At 46.8% G+C, this 25,658-nt stretch overlaps 8 protein-coding genes across 8 annotated transcripts in view; 5 read left to right on the plus strand and 3 right to left on the minus strand.

Annotated features, from left to right (window-relative positions):
* Positions 1-170: 170 nt before the first annotated feature.
* LOC6593756 (androgen-induced gene 1 protein) lies at positions 171-1,165 on the plus strand. Its single transcript, XM_026987766.1, has 2 exons — positions 171-661; positions 741-1,165. The coding sequence occupies exons 1-2, from the start codon at positions 171-173 to the stop codon at positions 1,075-1,077; spliced, it is 828 nt and encodes a 275-aa protein (XP_026843567.1). The 3' UTR covers positions 1,078-1,165.
* On the minus strand, positions 1,080-5,365 carry LOC6593755 (protein smoothened). The gene is made up of 6 exons (XM_002018631.2): positions 5,159-5,365; positions 4,678-5,083; positions 4,114-4,595; positions 3,414-4,034; positions 3,170-3,340; positions 1,080-3,110 (listed from the first exon to the last, which is right to left on the minus strand). Exons 1-6 carry the CDS (start codon positions 5,164-5,166, stop codon positions 1,613-1,615), a joined length of 3,186 nt encoding a protein of 1,061 aa, XP_002018667.1. The 5' UTR covers positions 5,167-5,365; the 3' UTR covers positions 1,080-1,612.
* Positions 5,366-5,952: 587 nt separating this feature from the next.
* LOC6593754 lies at positions 5,953-8,456 on the plus strand. Its single transcript, XM_002018630.2, has 4 exons — positions 5,953-6,365; positions 6,458-6,619; positions 6,684-7,889; positions 7,957-8,456. Exons 1-4 carry the CDS (start codon positions 6,212-6,214, stop codon positions 8,259-8,261), a joined length of 1,827 nt encoding a protein of 608 aa, XP_002018666.2. The 5' UTR covers positions 5,953-6,211; the 3' UTR covers positions 8,262-8,456.
* LOC6593753 lies at positions 8,355-9,228 on the minus strand. The gene has a single exon (XM_002018629.2). It carries the CDS (start codon positions 9,170-9,172, stop codon positions 8,492-8,494), a length of 681 nt encoding a protein of 226 aa, XP_002018665.1. The 5' UTR covers positions 9,173-9,228; the 3' UTR covers positions 8,355-8,491.
* Positions 9,229-9,376: 148 nt separating this feature from the next.
* On the plus strand, positions 9,377-11,254 carry LOC113565423 (protein mushroom body miniature). Its single transcript, XM_026987360.1, has 3 exons — positions 9,377-9,565; positions 9,704-10,588; positions 10,653-11,254. The coding sequence occupies exons 1-3, from the start codon at positions 9,377-9,379 to the stop codon at positions 11,208-11,210; spliced, it is 1,632 nt and encodes a 543-aa protein (XP_026843161.1). The 3' UTR covers positions 11,211-11,254.
* Positions 11,255-11,933: 679 nt separating this feature from the next.
* LOC6593607 (tRNA-dihydrouridine(16/17) synthase [NAD(P)(+)]-like) overlaps positions 11,934-25,658 on the plus strand; it is a 29,080-nt gene continuing 15,355 nt past the window's right edge. Inside the window, exon 1 of the mRNA XM_002018626.2 lies at positions 11,934-11,982. The gene's annotated coding sequence lies outside the window, so the exon portion shown is untranslated. The remainder of the gene's footprint in view (positions 11,983-25,658) is intronic.
* On the minus strand, positions 11,979-14,434 carry LOC6604689. Its single transcript, XM_026987563.1, has 3 exons — positions 14,222-14,434; positions 12,930-14,069; positions 11,979-12,863 (listed from the first exon to the last, which is right to left on the minus strand). The coding sequence occupies exons 1-3, from the start codon at positions 14,417-14,419 to the stop codon at positions 12,201-12,203; spliced, it is 2,001 nt and encodes a 666-aa protein (XP_026843364.1). The 5' UTR covers positions 14,420-14,434; the 3' UTR covers positions 11,979-12,200.
* Positions 17,752-21,989, plus strand: LOC6593608. The gene has a single exon (XM_002018627.2). The coding sequence runs from the start codon at positions 18,241-18,243 to the stop codon at positions 21,241-21,243; it is 3,003 nt and encodes a 1,000-aa protein (XP_002018663.1). The 5' UTR covers positions 17,752-18,240; the 3' UTR covers positions 21,244-21,989.

Raw genomic sequence — 25,658 nt, forward strand, 5'->3', positions numbered from 1 at the left:
TGTTTGTGGAATAGCTGTAGTGTAAGGTGAGCCGCCACCGCCCCCCCAAACAGCTGACCACATCAGGGTATATTGCATAGAAGGTAGGTGCGAGGGGCCTAATAAACACCCTCATAGCCGGCACAATCATTGGAAATCCAATCAAACAATATCAAACCAAACCAAAAAAAATGACCAAAAGCAAAAAGAAAACACGTGAATCAAACAGCGCCAAGGAAGCCGCCCAGGCCACCAATGACCGTCTGGACACTTGTAATGATGCCTATACAAGCGGCGCCTTCAAGTACCTGCGACTCCTTGTGCACGTGCTATCAGCGGCACAGTTCTCGTATGGAATTTATTTTCACTATTTCCGTGTGCACTGGCCCAAGGATCTGGAGGAGGAGGAGCTCAAGGCACGCTGGGGCGGCAAATTCAAGTATCTAACATTCCTGGACGTCATATTGCAGGCCATATACCATAGCTTGGCCTTGCTGAACGATCTTTTCGGCGACAACACGGTCCACGTGGCGTCAAAGTCCAAGCTGCGATCTGTGCGCGACTATATTTTTTCGGCACTGGCCTTTCCCGTCGCCCATAATGTTTGCATCTCATTCTGGGTCATTTATATATGGGATCGTGAGCTCATCTTTCCCTCGGCACTGGACGCCATATTTCCGAGGCAAGTGACTATAATTATTTTAATCACGTTTACGTGGCATTTATGTATAATGAGTTGTTAACCTTTTGTCCTTTTGCAGCTGGCTGAACCATGTGGTGCATACGAATGTGGCTCTGCTGGCGGTAATGGATATGTTTACGTGCTTCCGGAAATACCCCAGCCGCCTGGCCGGCGTCACGGGCAACATTTCCTTTATCCTACTGTACATTATTTGGCTGCACATAGTTCGTTACTTCAGCGGCGAGTGGGTCTATCCCATTTTGGAGGTGTTACCTCTGGCGTTCCGCTACCTGTTTCTGGGCCTTTTGGTGGGCTTCAATCTCGTTTGTTACTTGCTGGGCGAGTTCTGCAACAGCATTGTCTGGGCACAAGAGCTGAAGCTGCTGCAACAGCAGCAGAAGATCAAACAGGGATAGGATTAAGGATTTAAAATCGTTTTATTAGTCACACAAAAAACATATGAGATATTTTGTAAACGTTGTAAAGGCACTTTCTGTAATACCATTTGTGTTCTTGCGTTATTCGTTGTGCTTGTTGGTCGCCCCTGAAAGAGGCTGCAGCTGCTGTTTCTGCACTTGTTATAGCGTTGTAGCTATATTTAATCTATAGTCTAGTGTTTAAGGAAACATCATTTACATACAGACACTGAGGAGGATGTACTTAAGCGCTAAATGGGATGGGATTTGTAAGAACATTCGAAAGTCTAAATCTATGAGTATTTTCGTAAATCGTAATTTCGCTTAATTCTGCTCAATAAAACAATTAAGGAAGACGCATCATCGGACTTGTCCGAGGCTGAGGCTTTTGTGCCATGAATGCCCTTCACAATATATGTAAATATAAATTCTATCGAAACCATGCTGTAAGGATGACGTGAAGGGCACACAAATATACGAGTAGTTTTCGAAACTTAAGTAAATGCATTGGATTGAGTATTATCCGCCAGTCTTACTATTTGGAAGGAAGCAGCAGCATTTTCAGCTTGTCCGATTCGCTCATAAATGTGGGCTCACCTCCCCTGTGATGTCGGTGGCCATTGTGTCCCAGCAGGGATTGCATCTCGGTGTCTCCCTCTTCGTTGGCGGCGTCGTTGCGCTGACGACTGGCCGCATTCAGCAGTCGCATCGCCTGCTGCAGCTCCTCATTGCCGTACGATGGTATGTTCAGGTTGGCAATCTCGAAGGGAGTGGCTTGAATTCCCACATCACAGCTGGTCTTGCTGTTGCGCGAATGGGGCTTCCCCATCGACATCCCCGAATAGGAACTATGCATCAGACTGCCGACATCCAGGGCAACGTCCAGCTCCACAGAGGAGCAGCTGAGCGAGTCGTTGGCGCGATCCCTCACATAGTCGCGCTTGAAATCCATCTGCAGCAAATCAGTCAAGCCATTGCCGATGTTTTTGGGATGATGATGATGATGCGTCTTGGGTAGGTCCTTTCGTGACTTCCGAGACTGACGACTCCGCGTGGAGTTGCGGGAATGACGATTGCCATTCGATTCGTTTGATTTTTGCATGTTCTTGAGGAAATTCTCCAGAGCCACCTGCTTGCTGTTCGGCAGCTCCTCAATCTTTGGCCCAGTCCTAACATCATCATCATCGTCGTCCTCGCTAACCTCCTGCTTGACCACCACGTTCAGATCTTGGATTTTCATTGAGGCTCGTGAGTTCTCCTCCTCGGATGATGTGGTCATGTCCTGATTCTGCAGGAATGGAAATATAAATTCGCCATTCTTTTGCAGAAACTCATTAAGAATCGAGGGATCCAGTCCGGCATTGGCCGTGCGACGTTTCATAGAGCTGTAGTTGTGCTGCTTCTTGGTGCTGTGGGCAAAGACGCCCACTTTGTGACTAGCATTTGGATACGTTGTCTTCTTCAGGGCAATCACCTGAGACTCAACGGAAGTGCTGCTCTCCCTTCTGCCGCCTGCAGTGCTATACTTGCTGCTTCTGCCCGTGGCCGCGGCAATGTAGTCTCTCCGTCGCTGAGTTCTCTTGTTGCTCGAGGAGGTACCATGTTTGCCCCGGCTCCGCGATGCCACTTTGGTCTTCATTTCGGCAATCTTCACAGAGACCTGAGAGTCCACCGAATTGCGTCGAGATTCGACCGAGACGTGCCGCACACTCACACTTATCTCCGAGTCCAGGGAGTTCTTGCGCGGTCCCTGACTGGAGGAGTTTGCTGTACCTGTGGCAGCTCCCGTGAGGGCCATGCGACGCTTAACGCACTGTGGCAGATAGTGCACCCAAGTGGAGCTAATCTCATTCGTCTCCGAGGAATTCAGATCGTTTACGTCAAAGTTGAGGCCCACAGGGTCGGTGTGGGTGTTGTAGAGCGTTATGGAGAGCCTGCCCTTGTCTTCAAAGTCCTTGCGCTTGGCCCAGGTCTGGGCAATGACCTTGTGCTTGGGCATTTTGACCTCCTCGACCACCTCCTTGCCGCACTTTCTGTACAGAAATTACGAAATCATTAAATTAACATTTAAAAAAGGAAAATGTAAACTAACTTTCTTATATAACGTTTCCAGGTCTCAATGGAAGATGGTGTCCAGCACCAGGTGGACATGACAATCCCTGAACTGAAGAGGCACAGCAAATGCAGCTGAAGGACACCCACGCTGGGACGATTCTCTATGCGACAAGAGCTCTTCTCCTCGAAAACGGAAGATATTTTGCAACTAAAAGAAAGGTAAACAATTGAAACAGATTAATATAATGATTAAAAGATATATAACTGCTCAAAATGCTCACATTATAAACTCCCTGAAGCTTTCAGCCCACTCCTCGGCATGTCGGAACTCCGTCACATGACAGGCAATGGCCACGAGAATGAAGACCAAGGTGAGCAGCGCACAGACGCCCATGCGCATGATGATCAAATGGATTTTATTGCTAGCCGATGTGGATTTAATGTCATTGGCAAAGTGCTTCAGGCCAAAGAGCATCACCATGCCGCGCGTTATGAAGTAGCCGCCTATGAGAATGACACCGCAGAGCGGTCCCAGCAGCAGGCCAGCCCGCATCGGATGATTAATGTAGCCCACAAAGCAGATCCCAACAATACTATTGCCATCCACCTCGCTAAAGGCCATTGTGGTGATGGTCAGCACCAGAGGCAGCGACCAAGCAACCAAATGAAAGTACGAGCCCTTCTTGTCGATGCGATCTTGGACATGGCCCATGGCGCGCCAGTGCCAGGCATATGTGAGGAACACAAACCAGACCATGCCGGCCGTAAGGAAGTAGTATACCAGGACAAAGATCACAATGCAGGAGAGATTCTCACCGGCGGTGGGCTCTGAATGGCGAAGAGTGCCATCCTTGCGACAGACAATGTCCTCACGGGATCCTGAAGTGAATTGCAAGAGCCAGCTGAAGAGAGAGAGAGAGAACCAGAGCATAAATGAGACTCCTGTGGGACGGAAGGATCTGTAACCCAAAGTGGACTCACCCAATGCAGGCAATCAGGAAGCATAGATTTATGTAGAACACAATCACAGCCGGATACTTGTTGGCATTCTGCCAGTCGATGAAAAAGGTGGCCACCACAAATAGATTGGAGACCAGGCACAGCGTGCCCGCCCATCCAATCAGCTTGTGGATCTGTCGATGCTCATCGTCCGTGTACAAGGGATCTTTGCAGCGCACACCGCATCCCTCGATGCCCGGATAATAGCTGGCCGCTGACTCGGCCGGTACCAGCGGACTCAGGCACTGGCCGGTTACATTGAATTTCATGCCGCGCGCACCGTTTGTGCATTTCGTTGGAAATAGCGTTTCGTTGCAGCGCAGGAATTTCGGGAAAAATGTTGTGTTGTATAAAATGCGACAGGGTTCCAGCGTAATCCGACACATTTCATACGAAGGCAGGTAGACCATGTCCTGGCCGTTGATTTTCTCGCATTTCGGCTTGAAAACAGCGCACAGAAATGGCTATAAATGGGAGTGGGAGTGGTAGAGGAAGTGTAAGCTAATAGATTCAACTATTTCTTTACTCTTCTGTAGATTGACGTACCTGAATAACCGCCCAACATTTTGGTACATGCCGCAGAGCGTAGTAATCGTTAAGCTTCTCGTTGAGCTCTTTTTCGGTATGAAAATCAGTTAAATCGAGGCTACTCAATTCATAGGGCAATTTGGAGCCAAAGCAGGTATTTGAGTGATTTGTGGTGGCATAGCAGCGACCCCGTCGCACACACTGAATGTGGCGACTGTCCAGTCCATCGAACCAGGGCTTATCATCTTTGCCTTTCTTCCCGTACAGACGGTAATTGGGAGTGCCATTGATGGGCTCCAGTTCCACATCCACTTGCTTGACACTCGCCGGCGTTGTGCTGCTATACTTAGACAGGCTGGCGGTCGTCGATCGTACGCAGTTTGACGCCACCCACAGGCAGATTATCGCTAGTTCCCAGAAATGCCTGGTGTGTTGGGGGGAGGGAGGGGAAACAATAAAATGGTTTGATATAAGCCATTTGGTTGCGTTATTTACTTACATTTGCATAATGCCTTCCGTGTGCCGTGTGTTCGAGAATAATATTCGCTAATAATACATCCAATTGCAGCCTTTTGTGAATATTAATGGGACCCAAGTGCGGCAGCCGCTCCTCGTTTGGGAGCTACTTGGAGGATCGCTTGGAGGAGCACTTCAAAGCATGGTGCCCATGTATTCGTTGAGTTCTGGCTTTATTTTTATTCAAAAAACAAATGGAACCAAGGAGAAAAACAAAAATAAACGCGACTCCGCGGCCGAAACTTGGGATTGATACCAATATATCGATAGATATTTTTTCTTGGTAATATATATTGAAGGTTTTTTTTTAATATTATTGTTAATATGGATATTATGGATAAAACTGGAAACTATTTTTCTGTTGTTTCACGCTCACGAGTTTCTGGGCGGCAAGGCCGTTCTTTCAAATACGCCCGCCCTTAAAGGTTGCTGGTGCTTACAAATGTGCTGCTCGGCTACATGTGGCTGGAAAATGTATGTTGCTGAGAAAAACAACAGGTAAAATGGCCCAGGAAATCCACCCTGTAAAGACTTACAAGGCTTGTAAACAAACCCTCCCTGTACAGTACAATTGAAAGAACACGGTGAGGTGAGGTGGGCGCCGATAAAATTAGAGGTGAGCTGGAGCGTTCTGTTTCATTGCCCAGCACTGATGCGCTATCGAATTTTGTTTTGTATACGCCAGTTCGAAGAACCAGTTCAGTGGCTCAAACTGTAGTGCATTTGATGATTTGTTTAATGATTTGAATACGACCATAAACTCAGGCAAAATGTTACTCAACTCAAGTGCAAATATTAGTATTTAGAAGATCAGTCAAGATTGTACTGCCAGTTAAGCGAACCGTGGCACTGAATCAAGAACGCAAACGTAAACTGTAGTTCGGGTCCATTGAACTAGTTCAGCGTTGAACTGCAGCACACAAACATCAATGTATTTTTTACATCCCTACACTGCTTCATTTTTATTTCACGGTGCAACAAAATACAGAGGAGAAAGAAAGGGGGCTTCCGAATTGAATTATCCAAAATAAAAGCCATGGACGCAGCTACAGTAGGGTCCCAACACACTGCGAACGATATGAAGCCACAAGCACCAAGCCAGCCGCCGGCCCCGGCGGTCGCAAAGGCAACAAACGAAAATGGTGTACAAACAGGAGGAGCAAAAAAATCAGAAACTAAAACTGGCTCTGGTGCGTACCCACAGCTCGCTCGGTGTCCGAAGATGCTTAATCGCTAATGGATGTGTCCACAATAGCTAATTTCATGTTTACTTTCAATGCAGAATCAACACATTCCAATATGGTGGCTGAAAAAGTGGAAAAGGTGGAGAAATCAAAGGCCGAGGTGTCCACTGAGAAAGTATTGATTACCATATGCAGTGCCGATCGGAAGACCAAGAAGACGTTCATGTCCATGCCCACGAGGAAGGATGTGATAGATAAGGGTAAGTAATAAACAGTTCTTAAATTTATATTAAATTAATTAAATAATTAACGTGCATTTATTAGCCCACAAGTATGGCCTAGCCGGCAACACCATTGTCCTGGAGAGCAATGGCTGCGAGATCTGCGAGGATGAGGTCCTCTTGTTTGCAGCCAAGGAGAAGATTCTGCTAATGCTGCTGGCCGAAACGGACGAATATGTAATTCTGCCTCCGCCCTCGCCACTGAGCCGATCGGAGCGTGCTGGCAGCTCGGTGGATCCCAGTTTCTATGCCCACAACAGTATTGTATCGAATGCCAATGACTCGACCGTCTCCAATGACGAGACTCTGTCCCTGGCCAGCGTTACGCCCAGCAATTCAAAGACGTCGGGGCTGTTTAAAGAATTTTCGATACCTTGGAACAAGGTACCCAATGATATAATGAAATTGCTGCGAGGAAAGCACAGCCTGGGCAAGCGCCTGAATACGTTTGGCAATATCCTTGTGGATGCATTGCGGGAGTGCTCTGTTCATATACCCATACGGGTGTTCCGACAAGTGGCCCAGCAGGCGGCCGAAAAGTACCCAGATTCGTTGCTGGAAAAGGATCGCGAAGGTCAACTGATAGCCACCACGCCCCAGTCTCTCATCTCGAAAATGATAAACCGCAACAATGCCCTGAACAGGCCGCAGAAGCGAACCAGCGGCTCGAGCAACTCGGGAAACTTTGAGATACACATCAGCAGCAAGAAGCGCAAGTCCAGTGTGGGCGCTACCTCAGCGGCCAATGGCGATGCCAAGGCCAAGGACCTGGCAGCCAATCGGGATCTGGAGGAGAAGAAAGAGCTGCTCATCTCAAGCTACCGCGGCAGCACCACTGTCGAGCCAGCCACCATTACCGAGTATATGAAGGAATGCTTCCCGCTGCAGCGCGCGTTCTTTAACAACAACGAAAAGATTCCCGACATTACGTCCATTAAAAATAATTGGCCGTATATCTTTAACAAAGAACTGCTGTACCAGCACTTTGAGCTGCTCATGTCAATCGATCCCCGTGTGCTGGAGAAACGTTTGACTGGCGAAAAGGAGCGCATATTCAGGTTCTTTAAGACATCAAAGAACAAGAAGATCAGTGCCCTGGAGGAGAGCAATGCCAATTTGTTGCGCGGCCTGGCCTACCATTTCAATGAGGATCCCGATTACATATTCAAGCAGCTGGACAAAGGTCCCTATCCCAAAGATGTGCTGCAGCAAATGAATCCCACAAATGCCCCATGGGTGGCTCTAGTCAGTGAGTAGCCATTCAGCCATTAACCGATCATTAAATCAAACGACTAAATCGACTAACTCTATTTTAGATTCGCCTATCACAACAGACAATGGTGTGGAATTGCAGAGTGAGGCCATGGTCTATATTGAGGGCCAAATAATGGCCCAATTTAGCGCCAATGATGGCGATCTGCCCGACATAATTGCCCAATTGATCTGCTACTATTATACCTTCAACATGATGTACCCCAAGGAAGCCAATCAAACACTCGAATTTATGGTCATCTACTTTCTGCAGCATGTCCCCGAGCAGGCGCGCAACTCCAAAAAGGCAGTCACAGCCAACAGCAAATTCAACCAGCTAATTGCCAAGCTGGCCAATGCAAATGGCTGAAAATCCATAAGCCTCAAATCAATCAAGCATCAATCTCCTCCACTTCCTCGCTCTATGGAAACCGCCTCTTTGGAGTATGGAGTACATGGAGTCTCATTCTGTTTAGTTTATTTATTATTTTTGCAGACCTATTCCACTTGTATTTGTACCACTATGTCTAAGATTTACATAAATCGTGTAGTAATGTTGTGTATACATTTCTGATTTTGTTCCCTTACCCACCCCAACGACTAATATTCAATGCTCTTCTTCTGGAACGGGTTGTTCTTCCTGGCATCCGTCCACTCTTTCTTTGGCTTTGTCACCATTCCTTTCTTTTGCTTTGATCCCTTCACATTATGTCCCGCTCCTCTCGCCTGCTGTGGTGGTGCCTTCACACCATATCTGCTTAGATCTTGAATGGCCCAATTTAAGTTGGGTTTCCGATTGGCCATGGAAACGCCGAGCGTCACTTTTCTTCGATAGAAATCGCGTTCCTTAAACGTAAAGTTTTCGGCGTTGGTTGGCAGCTCCCCCTTGGACACATCGCACTCTGCAAATGTCGACCTCCCGGGCTCTCCCTTATTCTTCCCCTGCTTTCCTTTGGATGGAGTGGGCTCATCTTCAAAGGATTCCCACGTGGTTATCTCATTACGCTTCGCTTCGATTATGTTTCGCCGGTGGTTCTGCTCCCGTTGCTTTCGGAACTCCTTCGCTTTCTCACTGTCCGCATCGAGGCGCCCAGCGTTGCCCGCCTCCGCAGCATCTTCTATAAGATCATTCTTCACGTGTTGCCATGGCTGGGCTGCCTCTTCGGGATCAGGAATGGGTGCCGGTGCCCTGTTGCGTGAAAATGGAGCGGGCTTGAACTTCTGTTTGCCCCAGGATTTGGTGCGATTCTGTAGCATCTCTTTATGGCCAGGTTTCCCCATTATTGGGCGTTGGGTTGGTTGCGTTGGGTTCGTATTTTGAACGTGTTTATTCCACAAAACAATGGTAGGGATGGACGAAGCTGTACTCGGAATTTCGATAGCAAAGTGTATCGATAGTTGGCTAGCATCGACCATCTCCAAGCAGCACAACACGTGCGCCGGCGGTGGTAAACGAATATTTCTTGAATTCGGCACTTTTATAGGATGCAAAACGGCCAAGTTCAGGACAAATACCATTTCTACTCCGGAGGCCCACAGAACCAAGAGATGCGCAGCCGTGGTGGCCGTGGTGGCCGTGGCGGCCGTGGCGGCCGTGGCGGTGCCAATAATCCAAATTTCAACAGGCAGAACGGCGGCCCCTCTGATGGACAATCAAACGGACACCACAACAATGTGAATCAAGAACGTAGACGGGGTGGTGGCGGCGGTGGTGGTGGCGGTGGTGGTGGCGGTGGTGGTGGCGGTGGTGGTGGCGGTGGTGGTGGTGGTGGCAACCAGTCGGAGTCGTTTTCCAAATTCCGAGATCATCAGCACCAAGGCCAAGACAATGGATTACGTAGAGGCGGCGGCGGTGGAGGTGGCGACGGCTGGCGTGGTAGTCGTAGATCTCGCAGGTCTCGTGGTCCAAGAGATGACAATCGCAGAGATCCGCAACAAAGAGGTGGTCGTAACGATAATTGGGGTGCCCCAATGGAGCCCACTCCCAACACTGTGTTTAACTACGAGCCTATGGGAATAGCACAACAACCCGAAGCACAGCCACCAGTGTTAGGCGGCTTAGAAGTACCACAACTACCTGACGCTTCCATGAATTATATTCCGTTAGTTTTAGAAGCACCTGTAGAACAGAAGCAGCCTGCCATTGAAGTAAAACCCACGGAGCCACCTGTCAACTTCAAAATCAAGAAGGAAAAGAAAGACACGCACTCGCCAGTTGTAAAACCCGCACCGCAGCCGCAGCCGCAGCCGCAGCCTGCCAAAAAGCCAAAAGAGAGTAGCGACGAGAGCTCTTCGAGCAGTTCTGATGAAAGCGTTGAAGCTGGTGAAGTGGTCAAAGCTCCAGCTGTGAAAACGAAGACGGAGGCCACAGCTGCAAAGGCTCCAGTGTCGTCTTCGTCATCCTCATCTTCCGAGGATTCTGACTCTGACAGTGAGGATAGTAAGCCGGCAGCTAAAAGCAAAACTGCAGCTAAAGGGAAGGAATCGAGTGGCAAGACTTCCAAGAAACTAAAGAAAACTCTATCCGAAGAGGATGTCGTCTGCCTTGGCTCTCAGAAGCGACACTACACCATACCCGATGAGGATGAGGAGAGCAGCGAGGTGGACGAAGAAAAGGACGAGGATGAGCAACCCAAGGCCAACAAAAGTAAAAGCAAGCAAAAAGCCGACAATGGCTGTGCAATTTGCGACAAGAAGGCAAGTACTTTTGGTATACTTAAGGGGAAAATTCTAATTTTGTTTGCATGTTCATTTGAAACAGGGCCACACCTCCTTCGAGTGCCAGATGATCTGCCGTAATTGCTCGGCTCAGTATCATAGCCTCAAGAACTGTCCAAAGCCACCGAATCTGAACATTGCTCTGCAGGCATATTTGGAGTACACCATGCAGCAGGTGGCCGTATTTAATGTGGAGCAACGTTTTGCCTTTCCCGCTGGTGCGGTGCCAGCAATGTCATCCGCCCCGGCTTCCTCTACGCCTGCCAAGTCGAAGAAGGAGAAAAAGGCTCCCAAGAAGCCCAAGAAAACGCCACAAAAGAGAATGAAACTGGAGACTGCCGCCGACGACGACGATGATGATGATGACGAAGACGACGACGATGAGGAGGAGGCAAGCAGCGATAGCGAAGATTCCGAACCATCTAGCGATGAGCCAGCACCCGTGGCTAAGCAAAAGCGAAAGCGGAATTCAAAGCAGACAAATCCTGCCGCAAATCTACCACCGCAAGCGTTTCCATTTCCCCTGTTGGCTGCCGGCTCACCTTACAACTCCATGATGTATCCATATGCGGCGCCCTTTAGCTTTCCTAAACAACAATAAGAGTTACAATAGTACATAACATATGTTGGAAGTAGTTTTTAAAATATGTTGTATAAATGAATTTGGGGGAACCACCGTGCTTTAAACATGTAAAAAAAACAAGCAATGATGCATTTATATATCAAAAAATCAGTGCATTCCTGTTCTAAAAGTCTCCATAACATTCCTGTGGGATTAAGTTCAATAATATCTTTTACAGCTGGGAACTGGGTCATTTATCTTTTTATCACATTTCCCAAGGTTCCATCTGGTTCTGATTTCGCCTCCTTTTGCTCTAAGGTTAAGGCTCTCCTTTTCTCTGTCTTTGAATCGGTAGAAACAATGAGCCCCATTCCATACACAGTTGCGGGAACATTCAAATGCCAGTCAGCTGATTTTCGTTTGTGGGCCACAGAGTGACCGTTTCTGGTATTTTTAATTGTTTTCGGTATTTTATGAGGTCAAAATTGAACCAATAAAAGCAACTGTTTAAATTAAGCCAGTAAAGTAGAAAATTGATTCATAAATCGCATAAAATTATGATGGCATGGCTAAATGTTCTATATAGCTAGTAATATTCTACGGAAGATCAAAATCGAGGAATATAGAACTTGAATTTGTCAGTATATTTACGGTATATTTTTAGCATGAGACGGTATATATCTGAGGGTCGGGCGGTATATTTTATCGACACCTGTGCCAGCTGTTGCATGCCATGTTTTCTAAAATTTAGTTTTTATTTTGTTTAGTGCACAACTTATATTAGATTAGACAGTTAGATCGGTGAGATAAGGTGAGTGTTTCATATAATATATCACATAAAATTTAAACAAGACATACCGAATTGACCAATACATAAGAATATGGTGTACTGTACCCTTCGTCTCTGCCGTTTCACGCGGTAAGCGGTTCGTGTAGTAAGTCTTTCAATATCAACAAAACAGACAATTTATGAAGATTAGTTTTACCAAAAACATAGAACTATGGCGGTGGCACTATGGAGGTGCACTTCTACGTCGTGCAAAGGGCGAATTGCTCACGCTCCCGCTCTGTGCCGCAGCCGCAAGGATGGTTGAGGCCACGGGGATCTAGGCCTGGCTTGAGCATGGTCTGCTGCAGATCCCAGATGACCTCACTGGCCATGACGCTAACGGCCAGCTTGATTATCGACAGGTAGTTGAGTGGATTGGCGGCATGGCTGAGAATGCCGCGGGCTATTTGTTCGTACAGATAGTCGCGATCCAGCTCGAGCAACTCCTCCCTTACATCCATCGTTCGGTTCTCAAAGTGACACTGAATGGCCGCAAAGACCGTCTTGTCCAGGCCGACCAGCAGCTCGCGCTTAAACTTCACCAGATAGTGTTCGATGAAGACAATCTCGTTGCGATTCATGTGCGGCAAACGGACCTTGTCCTGGATCATCTGCTCGCCAATCTGGCTGACCACCAGCGAGGCCAGGGATCCAGCCGGCGTGGGCCGACGCTCCGAACAAGGACGTACATCCACGAACGGATGAATCTCGTAGCTGCCCACGCCAATGGTGCTGGCCACACCGCAGAAGGAAACGTGCGATGCACGGGGATTCCTTTGCGGAGTGCCGGACTTTGCCGCCGCTGACCCAAAGTCTATGGCATTGTGATGATCCCTGGCAAAGTTAATGATTTGCAAAGCTTTCTGTAAGGAAGGAGATTTCATATCATGGTCTGTCAAGCTCTGCCTGGAGAATCCTTAAAAACTTACATAGTTCACATATTTCTTGGCATCGCAGAGGAATTCGCGAATGCGTGAAACTAATACTTTTAGCGCGCACTCATCGTCGCTGAGATCTTCAATGAAGCCCTTCAGTATATGGTTGAGTATGTACTGGGCCGCCTTGTAGATGGGATCGTCTGGGGCAAAGGTCAGCGGCGAATGACCCTCCATGGCAATGGCCGCATTGAGGGCATAGCAGAGTTCGCTGTCCAACAGACCATCAAAGGTTGTCTGGTACTCCTCACAGAACGATGGCTTCTCGCGCTTGGGCTTCTTGCGCTTGCGGCGCTTTGGCTGACGCTTCAGCATCGTCTGGCGGGTGCGCTCCCTGATCTGATCCTGGATATGCTTCCATTTCAACTCGTATTTGGCCTTGTGCCGCTCAATGAACATCCCACGTTCTAACTCAACTTCCATGAGCAGAAAGTGGAGGCGTTGCTGATTGGCAATACGCTCGTCCAGACGCTTCTGCCAAGACTGTATCTGTCCCTCGTTGTTCTTCATCATTCGCTGCTTCTGCAGCAGACGCATGTTCTTGTTAAAGCGATCCTTCTTGAATTGGAACAGTTTCTTCTGCCTGATGAGGTACTTCCTCTGCAGATCGTGGCATAGGCTGATGTGAGCCTGCACCCTCATATTTGTCAGCAACTTGCGATGCTCCAATAGCATTGTCTGCATAGAGGTCAGGTTCTCCAATCGTTTCATCTTCTCCATCGTAAGGTTGGACAGATGCACCATGCGCTCGTGCTTCTCCATGTCCAGGCGCATCTTCCTGGCCACAACCTCCTCGTAGCACTGATGACGGCCCGCCAGATTGAGGTGATCGCGCTTGGTGATCGCCTCGGCATTTGCTATCAGCAGGCGATCATGTTGCTCTGCCTCGCGACGCTTGTAGGCTTGCAGAACATAGTACAGCTGGGACTTGTGCAGCTCCTGGCGATGATGGTTGAAGTCCTTCAGATTGCAAATCACATCATTCGTTTGGGTGATCTCGCCGTTCTCTCTCAAACGCTTCAGATTACGTTCGTTGGAGTAGAAGGTCCTCAGATTCGCATCATGCAATGGATTGTATTCAGGAATAGCCGCCCCAGTCACCGATGCATCAAACTCCTGTTTGGCGCTTTTGAACTGTCAAATAAACGGGAAAATTAAATAAATATGAAGGGAAGGGTAAAAAAGTAGTTTAATCTAGGACTGTTTCCCTTGTGCAATAGAGGACTATCCCTCAAGCAGGAATCCCTGGCAATGCTGTTGATTCGTTGCACAAATCTTCCACTCACCGATTGCCCAATTTTGTTTTTGGAAAATATCACTTGATTACCGGGACACTTAAGCATCGGTAGCTTAGAGTTGAGAGGAATTAGCTCCCATCCCGGCAGACTGTTAATCGGAAGACCAGTCTTATTGCTGATCATCTTGAGAAGTGCCGCATTGCCCGACACATTGTTGCGGCGCGGCATAGACAGTATATCGATCATGATGCCGCGCGTTTTGGTTCCGTTCCCGCGTTTTTCCTCAATACTATTTTTCTGCTAGTAACATTTATTTTATATGTGTTTTGTGTGTACGAAGGATACTTATTTTCGAATGGAGTTTTAAAATTACTGTACTGAAATTTTGAAACTTTGAAATTTAAAAGAATTGCCTACTATCGTTTTGGGGGATTTAAAGTTTGTAACGTATTGATATACAAAATCCATGATCAAGTGTGTGTCGCACACACCTGAACATACCACAAACGACTGGAATTTAGTCTTGCCGAAGAATGGGAGCGGTTGAACCAAGCAATGGCGTTCAAGGGTATCCCCAGATTCCCCACATCCAAAAGCTAGCCTTCTTTTCTTGATGTTTGCTACTGTTGTTGTTCCTGTTGTTGTTGTTGTTGTTCCTGTGCCTCGTGGTGTTCTTTGCTTGTTTGCCTTTTATTTTACTGTTCAATGGAAGTGGTTAGGGTCGGGGTCGGGTCTCCTGCTTATCAAAGCTTTTCTTGTTACAGCTACCTTTGTCGATACAGAGAGAGGCAGAGCGGCAGAGAGAGCTTGACGAGAGCGACAGTGCAGTGTGGGGAGTTCGTCTTTGTCCTGTTTGTTTATCGTTGCCAAGAGGCAATAACTGTGAACCGGAAACTATAGAAAATTCAATTTATTCACAAACAAAATTCCATTCAATTTTGTTCATAAATTGTGTGCTACTGAACCGGATTCAATGTTAAATATGGCTGAGGATATGGCAAATATTATATATTTCGTTTCCCATTAATTCCCTCGACTTATCATATGCAAAATCAACAAACTAAATCATTCCATTAATACACGCACCCCCACACATTATTGTATAATTTCTCTATTTGTTTTGGTAATTTGTATTTCGATTTTACGATGGCCGTAAAAATCCGAGACCCATTATTAGTTGCGCTCCAAAGAGCACAAAGACGCCAATACTTACACCATCTGTCTGTCTGCGGCTTATATAAATCCGTGATTCGGTTTCCGTCTCTGTCTCTCTGTTGGGGGTGACCTCGTTTCCTGCATTCTGGGCATCCCATCAGATTGTTTGGCATCCCAGGCATAAATATTTACCCAATCGGTCAGGCAAACAGGCGTCAGTATGTCTGCATTGCCATAAACAAAGTAAAATTAAATATAAGGTATGTCGATGCGGAAGAAAAGTCCTTTTTCAGGCAACCGGAACCTGTTCAATACCGCAGTTTCATGAGAGGACCTTCACATTCGCGTATGATAGGGGTCCCTCTAGTATGTTACATCCGTCTTTCAGTTTATAAAACAGCTGATATTCTTTCTATAACTTTTTGGAAAATTTTCGAACAATAAATTATCAAAACTGTAGACCCACTCGTGGCGAATAATATCTTTGGGTCATTCGTAGCGAATCTGTAGCGTTCTGTTCACTTATGCGAAATTTGTACTGCGAAAATCTTTCGTGTATAACCTTCCCTCCTCTTGAATATACCTTGAATAGTTCTTTAAACTTTTGTCTTCTTTTTGTTTCGCTTGCACTAACATACATATATTGCCTTTCTCTTTCGCTCATGTAAATAAAATCACACCAAGTGCTGAAAACATAGTACTTGCTTGCTCCAAGCACGTGCTCCAAATACGCTCTCGAGTGTGCTTTCCATTTCATCTAACACCCTGGCTCCTGGCCACTGACATTTCCCCCCACATGGCAAGCTCTCACGCGAACCGTCGATGCCATAAATAAAAAATGATGCTGCGGTGGCATCCCAAAAACAAAAAAAAACCCAGAAAAATCTAAAAGACATACCGAAAGGTGCGTGCCAATCTCTAGTGGGCCTGTCGGTGTCCCATTTACCGTTATATAATAGTGGCTTCCTGTAACGATAAGAGCTGCTAGAGATGAGAGCGTGAGCATGGGGCTTAACGAGCTAATGATTACAAGTATTCCGATTTGAGCAGGGTCTTTCGTCCCCAAGGTCAGGAAGTGCACCTGCCACCCACGCAGGATGATTGTCGATGAGATTATCGGGGTTATTGATATTTGAAACCTAAATGTATACAAATCGCCATTAATTGGCACTTCACAGTGCGTCTATCCTAGGAAGATTTAATGCCGTATAATCTTCTTTGAAAATTAAGCCCTTAGAAGAAGCCATCTCATAGCTTTGGGGCCTAAATGGTGATGAAAAGTTAGGTAGATGTCTGCTATTCTGTAACGATTTAAATAACATCAGAAAACATAACTTTAAAGAGATCACGCTCATATCTCTACGCACCATCCCCTCAAAACAGCCACAAAGCATCACCATTCCGAGCCACCCCCACACCAACACGCCCCACCCACCCAGTGAGCGCTGGGACAACTATTCCCCATCTCTTTCCTTGTAACTTTTTTAGCCGAAAACCGAATACGACTACCGGCAAAACTTCGGACAGCTGTAGCTGGGATAGCGTTTGCTGTTGCTCTCTTTGGCTTACGCTCCTCTGTTGGCTACTAACACCCAGGGTCTATTAATAAAAGGTGAGACAAGTATAGGTAGTCTCATGAAAGGTGCTACGAATTAATTACGAAATTTTAGAAAATCCCGGTCTAAAACGTTTCAAAATTCAAATTGCAGTGCTTTGAAAAAATTCTTGAATTGTTTCAGAACATTGAACGATTGTTGGAAACAATAACAGAGAACAGCTTTGGATAATTTCAAAAACGTTCATACATGAAAATCATGCGAATAAATCCTCTTCGAAAAAGAGATATCTCTGGTAATGCTCTACCTTTAAGTAATTTTCCCTGGGCTGCTACCCCCCCGTTTTAACAGAGAAGCCGCTTTCAATTGTGAAAGCTGGCGGCGAGAGAAGAGAGAGCGAGACTTTCGCTCAAGCTTTGGCGTTGCTGGCGCTCAATTGTCTCGCGTCCATTGCCGAAGTCGGTTCTTTGTAGCGGCTCCACTGCATCTCTGTAGACGTTCCGTTGAACGGTATAAACGGAAAGAACGCTGTTGTTGTGTGACGCGCGGCACCCGTTTTTGCGTGTGTGCGTGCGACAGTGTCCGTGGGTGTGTGTGTTTCTATATGTGCGCGCGCGATTGTGTGTGTGTGAGTGGGAGCCAAACAAATAGCAAAACGCAAAAGCGAAAAGGGCCGAAAGAAATCATAGAGCAGGAGTCCCGTACAAACGGGGGTGGCGACAAACCACTGCTCCCTGTGTAACCACCACCCCCCCCTCCCACAACTCACAACCCGCTAAATACGCTCACGTATGCACCGTTAAGGGCGCCATCCATTCACAATTTCCAATAACAAAAAAAATACAAAAACAACAGAGAGTCGGCAAAAAAAACAACAATAACCGTTTGGCGAAAACAACAACAAGTGAAGCATAATTTGAAGAAACATCAGAACAAAAGGGAAAACAAAACGGAGTCTGAGAAAGAGAGAGAAACAGCCGTCACTGAGTGGAAGAAAGATAGCAACAGCGGACGACAACAACGGACTCTGAGAGAAAGAGAAATAAAACAACGGACTCTGCTAGAAAGAGAGATAGGAACAACGAAGAGCAAACCAAAAAAAAAGGAGAATATTAAAAACAACAAAAGCAGATTTTGAACAACGGATTCTGCGGAAAAAAAGGATTCCATAAATTAACGGACACTGAAAAAAAACGACAAAATCTACAAAAAAAAGAACATTTTTTGGATCTGCACCAATCGTTGTGGGCGTGGCCAAGTGCATCCAACTGTAATGTTCCATTGCCGACGATCCCTATTCATCATCCATTCATCATTTTCATACTCATCATCATCAACGTGGGTGCCATCAACAAAATGTCCAAAGCGACGGGAAACATTGGACCGGCGCTAGGAGGTTCAATCGGTGGAGCAAACGGTGTTAGGACGGAGGATCACATAATAACCATCAGTACTGCCAGCCTCGCGGAAGCCAGCAACGGAGAAGCACTGAAGCAATCGTCTGCCAGAGATCCGCCCATACACTCAGTTGGGCCACAATCTGTGGAGGTGCCCCACCACCAGTCGCCCAAAGCAAACAGTGCCCAAACCCATACGAGCAATAGAGGGTACTCCCTGTGCCGATTGTCCCAGCTGGTGAGCTACCAGAATAACATTGCGGACGTGCAGCATCGACGTGGTAGACGCCTCCATGGACTGCAGTTGCCATTGCATCCGTTGCAACTGTTTGGATGGTTGGTCCTGCTGCTCTTCGGTTTGGCCAGCTATTGGGTGTTGATCCCAGCATTTCATGCACCGCTACAGGGTCCGCTATATGGGCTCATCACTGGGCTGTATCTCGTGCACATTGCCTCACATTTGACGGCCCTGCTGACGGATCCGGCGGACAAGGAGCTGCGGCGAGTGCATCGCAACGATCGCATTGTCCCGGAGTTTGATCGCACCAAGCACGGACACGTGATTGAGAACGGACGGTGTCATTTGTGCAACATACGCACCTCCTCGAGCCGCACCAAGCACTGTTCGGTGTGCAACAAGTGTGTGGGAAAGTTCGACCATCACTGCAAGTGGTTGAATCATTGCATCGGATCGAGGAACTATGTGGCCTTCCTGATGTGCGTCGTCAGTGCGGTGGTGGCCACACTGGTGATTGTGGCCGCGGTGATTGCCCAAATCGCCTTCTACTACATCCAACCGGAGTGGCTGAGCTTCTACTGGTGTCGTTCCACCAGCGATCCGGATGCCGGACACCAAATGGAGCCCGGGGACTACATAAATCTCACTCTAAGCCTTGGTAATGGGACCATGATGCTGCTGGAGCAGCCACCCGACGACGAAGAACCCCAACAGATGGATGAGCAAATGGAGAACATAACCATTTCCACCATTTCCACCTTGCCCACACTCTTGGAGAATTTCACGGCTTTGATTGAGGCATCTGCCACATCCCAGCCAGGCATCAATATGACCACGAATCAGACCATCACACCCGTAGTGGGGGGAATAGGCGTGAATGAAACTATATTCCTGCTGCTCCTGGGAGTCCTGGGACTCTTGGCAGCCGTGAGTGCAGGATTACTTCTCCACCTGTGCTTTTTCCACATCTACATCTCGTTTTTGGGGCTCACGACCTACGAGTACATAAGGAATCATCGTCAGGCGCAGGAAGCCAAAGCCAAACAGCTGCTGGAGCAGGGTACAGCCGTGGGAGTGGGCAAAAATGGAACAGTTCACTTCTCAGCAACCCTCCCAGAGCCCCACAATCCGTCCAAAACGATGCCAGGTGGTCAGCAGCTCTACTGTTTCTCCAAGGCGCCACATCCCAACCAGCAGCAGCAACAGGAGGCGGCTCTCTGCGCGGGACAAACGGAGCAATCGATGCGGATGCATTGCTGTGCCAGCTCCAGGGAGTTCCATCAGTCACGGCAGGCCATCTACCTGTGCTCCCTGCTGGAGGAGCGGACCAGCGCCACCAGTCACCATCCTCCTCTGCAGGACTCTCTGAGCAGCTTCCATTGTTGCTCCAGTTTTGCGGCCAGCTCCCTGCAGCGTCGCGTGAGTGTGGCCAAGGGCTCACTGATCTCTGGAGAGCTACGACCCCAGCGTCCAGCCACGTATCTGCAGTACACGGAACAGTGCACACTCTGCACCTTTCGCCTGCGACGCGAAGGAGCAGCAGCAGGCGCACCCAGCAGTGCGGGGGGAAGCAGCAGCACGAGGACTCTGTCCAGTCAAGCGGGTTTTTCCTCCGCATCGGCTAATGGGGCGGCAGGGAACATCTCCAAGCATCAGCGCTGGCGCAGGAAATGGAACTGCTGTGCCAGTGTCCCGGACAGTCCCGATGTACCCAATGATCTCCTGGCGGCTCTGACCTTCAGAGAGCGCGAGAATGCGGAAGCGGCGGCCAAGCTGAATGCCCAAGAGCTGCCAATACAATTTATACGAACTCTGAATGGGGGCATGGATCATCCGGAGGTGGAACTGCCTGTGAAGACAACGACAACGACGCCGCCGCGCAGCTCTCGATTGCGGCACATGCTGCGCCTCCTGGGACGCTATAGAAGGCCCCGATGTCGCCATCATGGAGGAGGAGCCCACGGCGTGGCGGCCAAGGAGCATCATCAGCATCATGGCGGGGGCACCATCAAACAGAATCAGATACGTCCGTTGCAACTGCAGGCGGCAGGACGTGGCTACGTCGCCTCCACGACGCCAACAACAACGCCACCCGGCAGTTCGCCGAGTCGGAGCTCCGCAGAGAGCAGCAGCGAATCGGTGAGCACCAGCAGTCCCTCAAGTGGCTCCAAGAAGGAGCTGATGCTGTTGCCGACATCCGTGATCCGAGATGATAGTGTGACAACCTATACACTCACCCTGCCACCGGCATTGCCGCCACCCACGCGACGCAAGATGCCGCAGGCCAGTCAGGAGTTGGCAGAACTTGCCGAGTCCCTGGGATTTGTCAGCAGTAATCATCATCATCCGCCGCCGCAACAGCAGCAGCAGCAACACTTGACACCCAACAGTCGACAGATGCCCCATAGCCTGGGGAACGTCTATCGAAGGCAACGGAGGAAGCATTTCATGCGCACTCGATCGCCCACACTGTCGCCCATCCATGAATCCGGCCTCTCCAATCCGACATCGCCGATACCGCTGCGGCACCACCCACACAGCAGTCTAGCACTCAGCTCTAATTCCAATCCGGCCAAATGTTCGTCCCCACTCGCCAACCGTTCGTCGATGTCCTCATCCTCGGTGCTCGTCCAGAACCTATGCAGCCTGGCAGGCGAGACCCTCAGGAAGACATCGTCCAATAGTTCGCTCCAAAGCATCAGCTCCAACTCTAGCAGCACTTAAATGAGATGCAAGGGGCACCCAAATGACAAAGGAGTGTGCTGTGGTGTTAAACAGTTCCTCGAATGGTTTCTGTTAAGTCCTTTAGATGATAGTCATAGTCATAGTCATAGCCATAGTCGACGTCCCCTTGGCTTTCGGTGGATCCAGGAAATCAATTAATCTGCAAATAAGTATCCAAAGTCATAACCAATTGAAATCAATTAAGGCCTCCCCCACCGGCGGAGTGGCAGGAAATTGCCAGTGGATGCGATGTGGTTTCATGGCCCGAAACTTAATTACCTTTTTTGCATAGGATGTTGCGGCTCTTGGCATATTCTTTGTTTGAGTTTATTGAATGCATATCTAAATTATTAGAAGTCCTGGCCCGGCCCCTCGAGCGCTAATCGAAAATAATTTTAGTTTGTGGGTCCTTTCTCGGTCTCGGCCTCAAGGAAGCTATGGAAACGTGGTTTACTCTTGAATGGAATTTCACCTTGGAATTTTACGTTGGGCTGTATTTTGGCTTGAATTTCTTTGTTTTATTCTCCACTAAGGATGGTTATTCCTTATTGAAGTTAGGACGTTCCTAACCTCCTTTGGACAATCCTGTGTCCGTGTTGCCTAAAATCAAAGGTTGTTTTCCCTTGGATTTCCGTTTGAGCAGTGCTGCCACATCGTTTGTCACTAACAGCATTATCCCCACTCTCTAGCACCTACTTACTACATGTCTATCCCTAACAATGTTCGCTTATCCTTTGTCTTCATTGAATGACTTTGCAGTTGAATTTATAAAATATGCAACAGCATGTGCTGCAAATGCAGCCAAGGGGTCGTGTCGTCTGTTGTGAGCAGGCAGGTCACAAGAGGGGAGCAGCCAGCAGCTCCCCACTGATATTGATTTTCATTTTCCACAAAATTTATAAGCAAAGGCGTTGGGGTGATTACGTATTGTACGGATGTACGTATACGAGTACGCGAGTATCTGTATCTGTATATCCACTCGTATATCCTGGCATCATCCGTACAACGGAGAGGCAAAACCATTCCACCATTCGGGGCATGCCTCGCCCCAAGGGAAGCAGACTGCTGATGCTGATGCTGCTGCATGTTGCCAAATTGTTACGCAAATGTTTTCATTCGATTTAAATTCAAATGCAGTGACAAAACTCGACAATAGACCCGAGAGATACAACAGATACGAGCACGAGTTCGAGTGCGAGGTAGAAGGTTGCCCCATGCCCTGTCCATCATGGCTCTAAACCTAATTTTGATGACTGACTCACAGACAGGGAGAGGGGGCGAGAGCGCCCCATTAAATATGCTGAAAAAACTGAATAATTAATGAAATACAAGTCGAAAAAAACAGATAGAAGTACAGCAAGGAAATGCGTCAAATGTGAGATTGAATCGCGGGGATTGAGCACTCCTGTTTCTATTCCTTCAGCTGTCATTCAGGGCAAAAGTTTAACGAATGGTTGGATAGATATCAGGGTTTGCTTTGACTAGTGCTTGCCATAACGAGGACGCACATCAGGAGGACTCCGTCTGGTCCTCCTATTTCCAGACAGTCCTCCGTGTCGGCTCTCATGTTATTGAAACTGACAGTCGAGGCAGAAAGCCAAATGGAAAGTCCATTTTTAACTGGCTAACACACACTGTGGGAGGTAAGTGTGTGTGTGTGTGGGATGTGATGTGGCACGAGTAATGGTGCGGCATGGTGTGATGTGATGTGAGACGGATGGATGGATGGATGGCTGGTTTGTTAGCGCGAGAATTGAGTACAGGAAATGGCTGCAGAGGAGGTGTTCGACGTTCAAGGTGTGGCCGGTGTGGCAGTTAGCTTCACTCAGAGTGTGATTAGTTTCTTTTCCCTTTCTCCTTCTTTCTGTCTGTTTAACAGTCATTCCAAATCAATTTTCTTATCCTTCATCATTCAGATTTTGAATTGTAAATAGTTTTTTTTTAATTGAGTGACTTTTAACTCTTTAAGTTTGTACTTTTGGAGGGCTATACACCACAAAAAGTACCATGGAATCATTATTAACTTCATAAATTTGAAGAACATTGAGAAATTGTTGTTAAGATCATTAACTTGCTCTACCATTCACTTCTTTTGGCACATGTGCCTCACATTTCATTTGCATTCAATTTACTTGATTACAATCCAATTCACATTAGCTCAATTCATTCATCTTTCAATTCCTAAACAATCTTTTGGTTAAATTCAATTTCTATGCTCTTAAAGTAAAACCAACTCAGAGCATATCTGCTGTAAACTTTTGTTCGAAAGAAAACTTCTATTGTGATTCTCCAAAAGTTTACCAAAAACTTTTTAACTTTAAAGAAAAAGGAAAGAGGATAAAGGAAATGCGCTTTTATTTTTGGTTTAGTTTGGGTTTTGCTCCTTACTCACATGGAAGTAATCCACAATCTTTGAATTTAAATAGACTATTCGAAAATTTTTTCGTTGTAAAATTGCATTCAAAGTGTTTTATTTATTGTAAAAAATTATAGTTACACAAAATGTTTAAGTTAAAATGTTTTATTCATTATGATTTTCTACAGACTCTAGACTATTAAAGTCGTTTCTTCACTACTCGTATTAAATCTTTCAATATTTCCGCATATATTTGTAAAAAAAACGTTTAGTCTTTAAGAACAGTTATACGTTCAAATTGTAGTACTAATATAGTCGTTCATCATTTAAAATGTATTTTGTTTTTGCACTCTCTTGCACTCTTTTACAGCCGTCTGCCTGCCGCCGGTACGAGTAGACGAAGAATAATTTGCGTAGCAATGTTCAGATACATTTTAAGTGTAAAAAGTCGAAAGGTTTTTGTCGAGGCTCGAGTCCCCTTTACCGAAGAGACATTTCTGCCAATCCTAAGTACAGTCATCACAAAGCGCTTTCCTCGAAAGTTTTCTGTCGAACCCTGTTTCCCTTAGAACTTTCCCCAAAACATTTGTCTGCTTTAAATAATTCAGTTCTTTATTTTTCCTTTATGAATTGTCGTCCCCACTCTTTTTTGAATTTCGGCCACACTGTTACTTCTGGCTAAATAATTAAACCGGTCAGACTGTCACATGCGAAATGAGGCCAACAAATAATTGGACACTTAATTAATTCATTATTAATGCGATGGTCTGAAAGCCCCAGAAAGAAAATCAAGTGGAATCCAAGTACAAATGTGGTTGACATATACAAAAGCTATTTTTGGATTGCAAATGAGATGGGGAGAAACCGAAACAAATTTATAGGGAAAGGCTAGAGGAAAAGAGCTTGAAAGACAGTGTCATTGAGCCTTCGTTTGACATGCACTTTTGCAGTGGTATTCAGACATGCAGAGAGACAGTCAGACAGACAGAGAGACGCCTGCTAAATGACTGAAAATAACATAATGCAACAACTATAAATGGATTTTCAATGCAGACTTCACTGCACTGACAGCTGGGGCAACATACATTTTCCTTCTTTGGGTTTTCCTCTGCATTTCCCCCCACTTTTCCCCGCCTTTTCTTCTGCTCATTTCCGTAGAACGACAAAAAACATGCTGCATACTTTTGAGGGAGCTGTTTCCTCTCTCTGATGTATGCTACATTTTCCATGTGTGTGCGTAAGAAGAGTGCTTGGTGGTGCTTGGTGTTTGTGTGTATGGAGTGTAGGGAAAATGTTTAATTTGATGGCACTTGGCATTAACATTTGGAGCTGCACCTGCCACCAGTAGACACACGCACATTCTTCCAGGGTTCATTATGTGTATCCGACAGTGAAAATAGTATCCTTATATGCGTGTGTATGCTGTAGATGGTTGAGGCTATGATGACTATTCTTTAATTTTGAGGTACATACATATGTTCATCCATTATACTCCTTCATTCATGCATTTATTTCCTATGTTGCTTATGCTGTATAGGCATTAAAACACATCTTTTAATAGGATATTTTACATTCTTGACAATACTTTTAATTTTCCTTTAAACTTTCCTTTTAAATGTGCACTTCCATGTAGAGTAAATGAATTTCACTTTGAAACAAACAAAACTACAAATGTATCTCCTGCCTGCTCTCACCTCTGCATTACTTTCCTCTGAGGAAAAAGTAACGAAAAGGCTTTTTTCTCGGATTTTCTTTTGGCTGTGCCTTTCTGTAGAGCGCTGCTCTTTCTGCCTTTAGCCATACGTCCGGCCCAACCGACAGCTGTCTGCCCTGTGGTCATCCAGCCACACTTCAGGAGACCCATAGCCATGGGAGAGCTGTCCATGCGAATGCTCTCTGAACTCTGAAGTCCTTGGAACTGAAAGAGTTACCTCCTGTATGGTTTTTCTTTTTCCTTCACGTTCAGTTGTCTGTAGAGTAATTTCAGCAAATTTTAAAGTAAAATATTTTCATGTACATATATTGGATATATTCCTGGTATCTGTATGTGTTATATGGC

This window comes from Drosophila persimilis, unplaced genomic scaffold (assembly GCF_003286085.1).
Source record: "Drosophila persimilis strain 14011-0111.01,24,50 unplaced genomic scaffold, DperRS2 tig00000124-arrow-pilon, whole genome shotgun sequence".
In the NCBI taxonomy this organism is placed as follows: domain Eukaryota; kingdom Metazoa; phylum Arthropoda; class Insecta; order Diptera; family Drosophilidae; genus Drosophila; species Drosophila persimilis.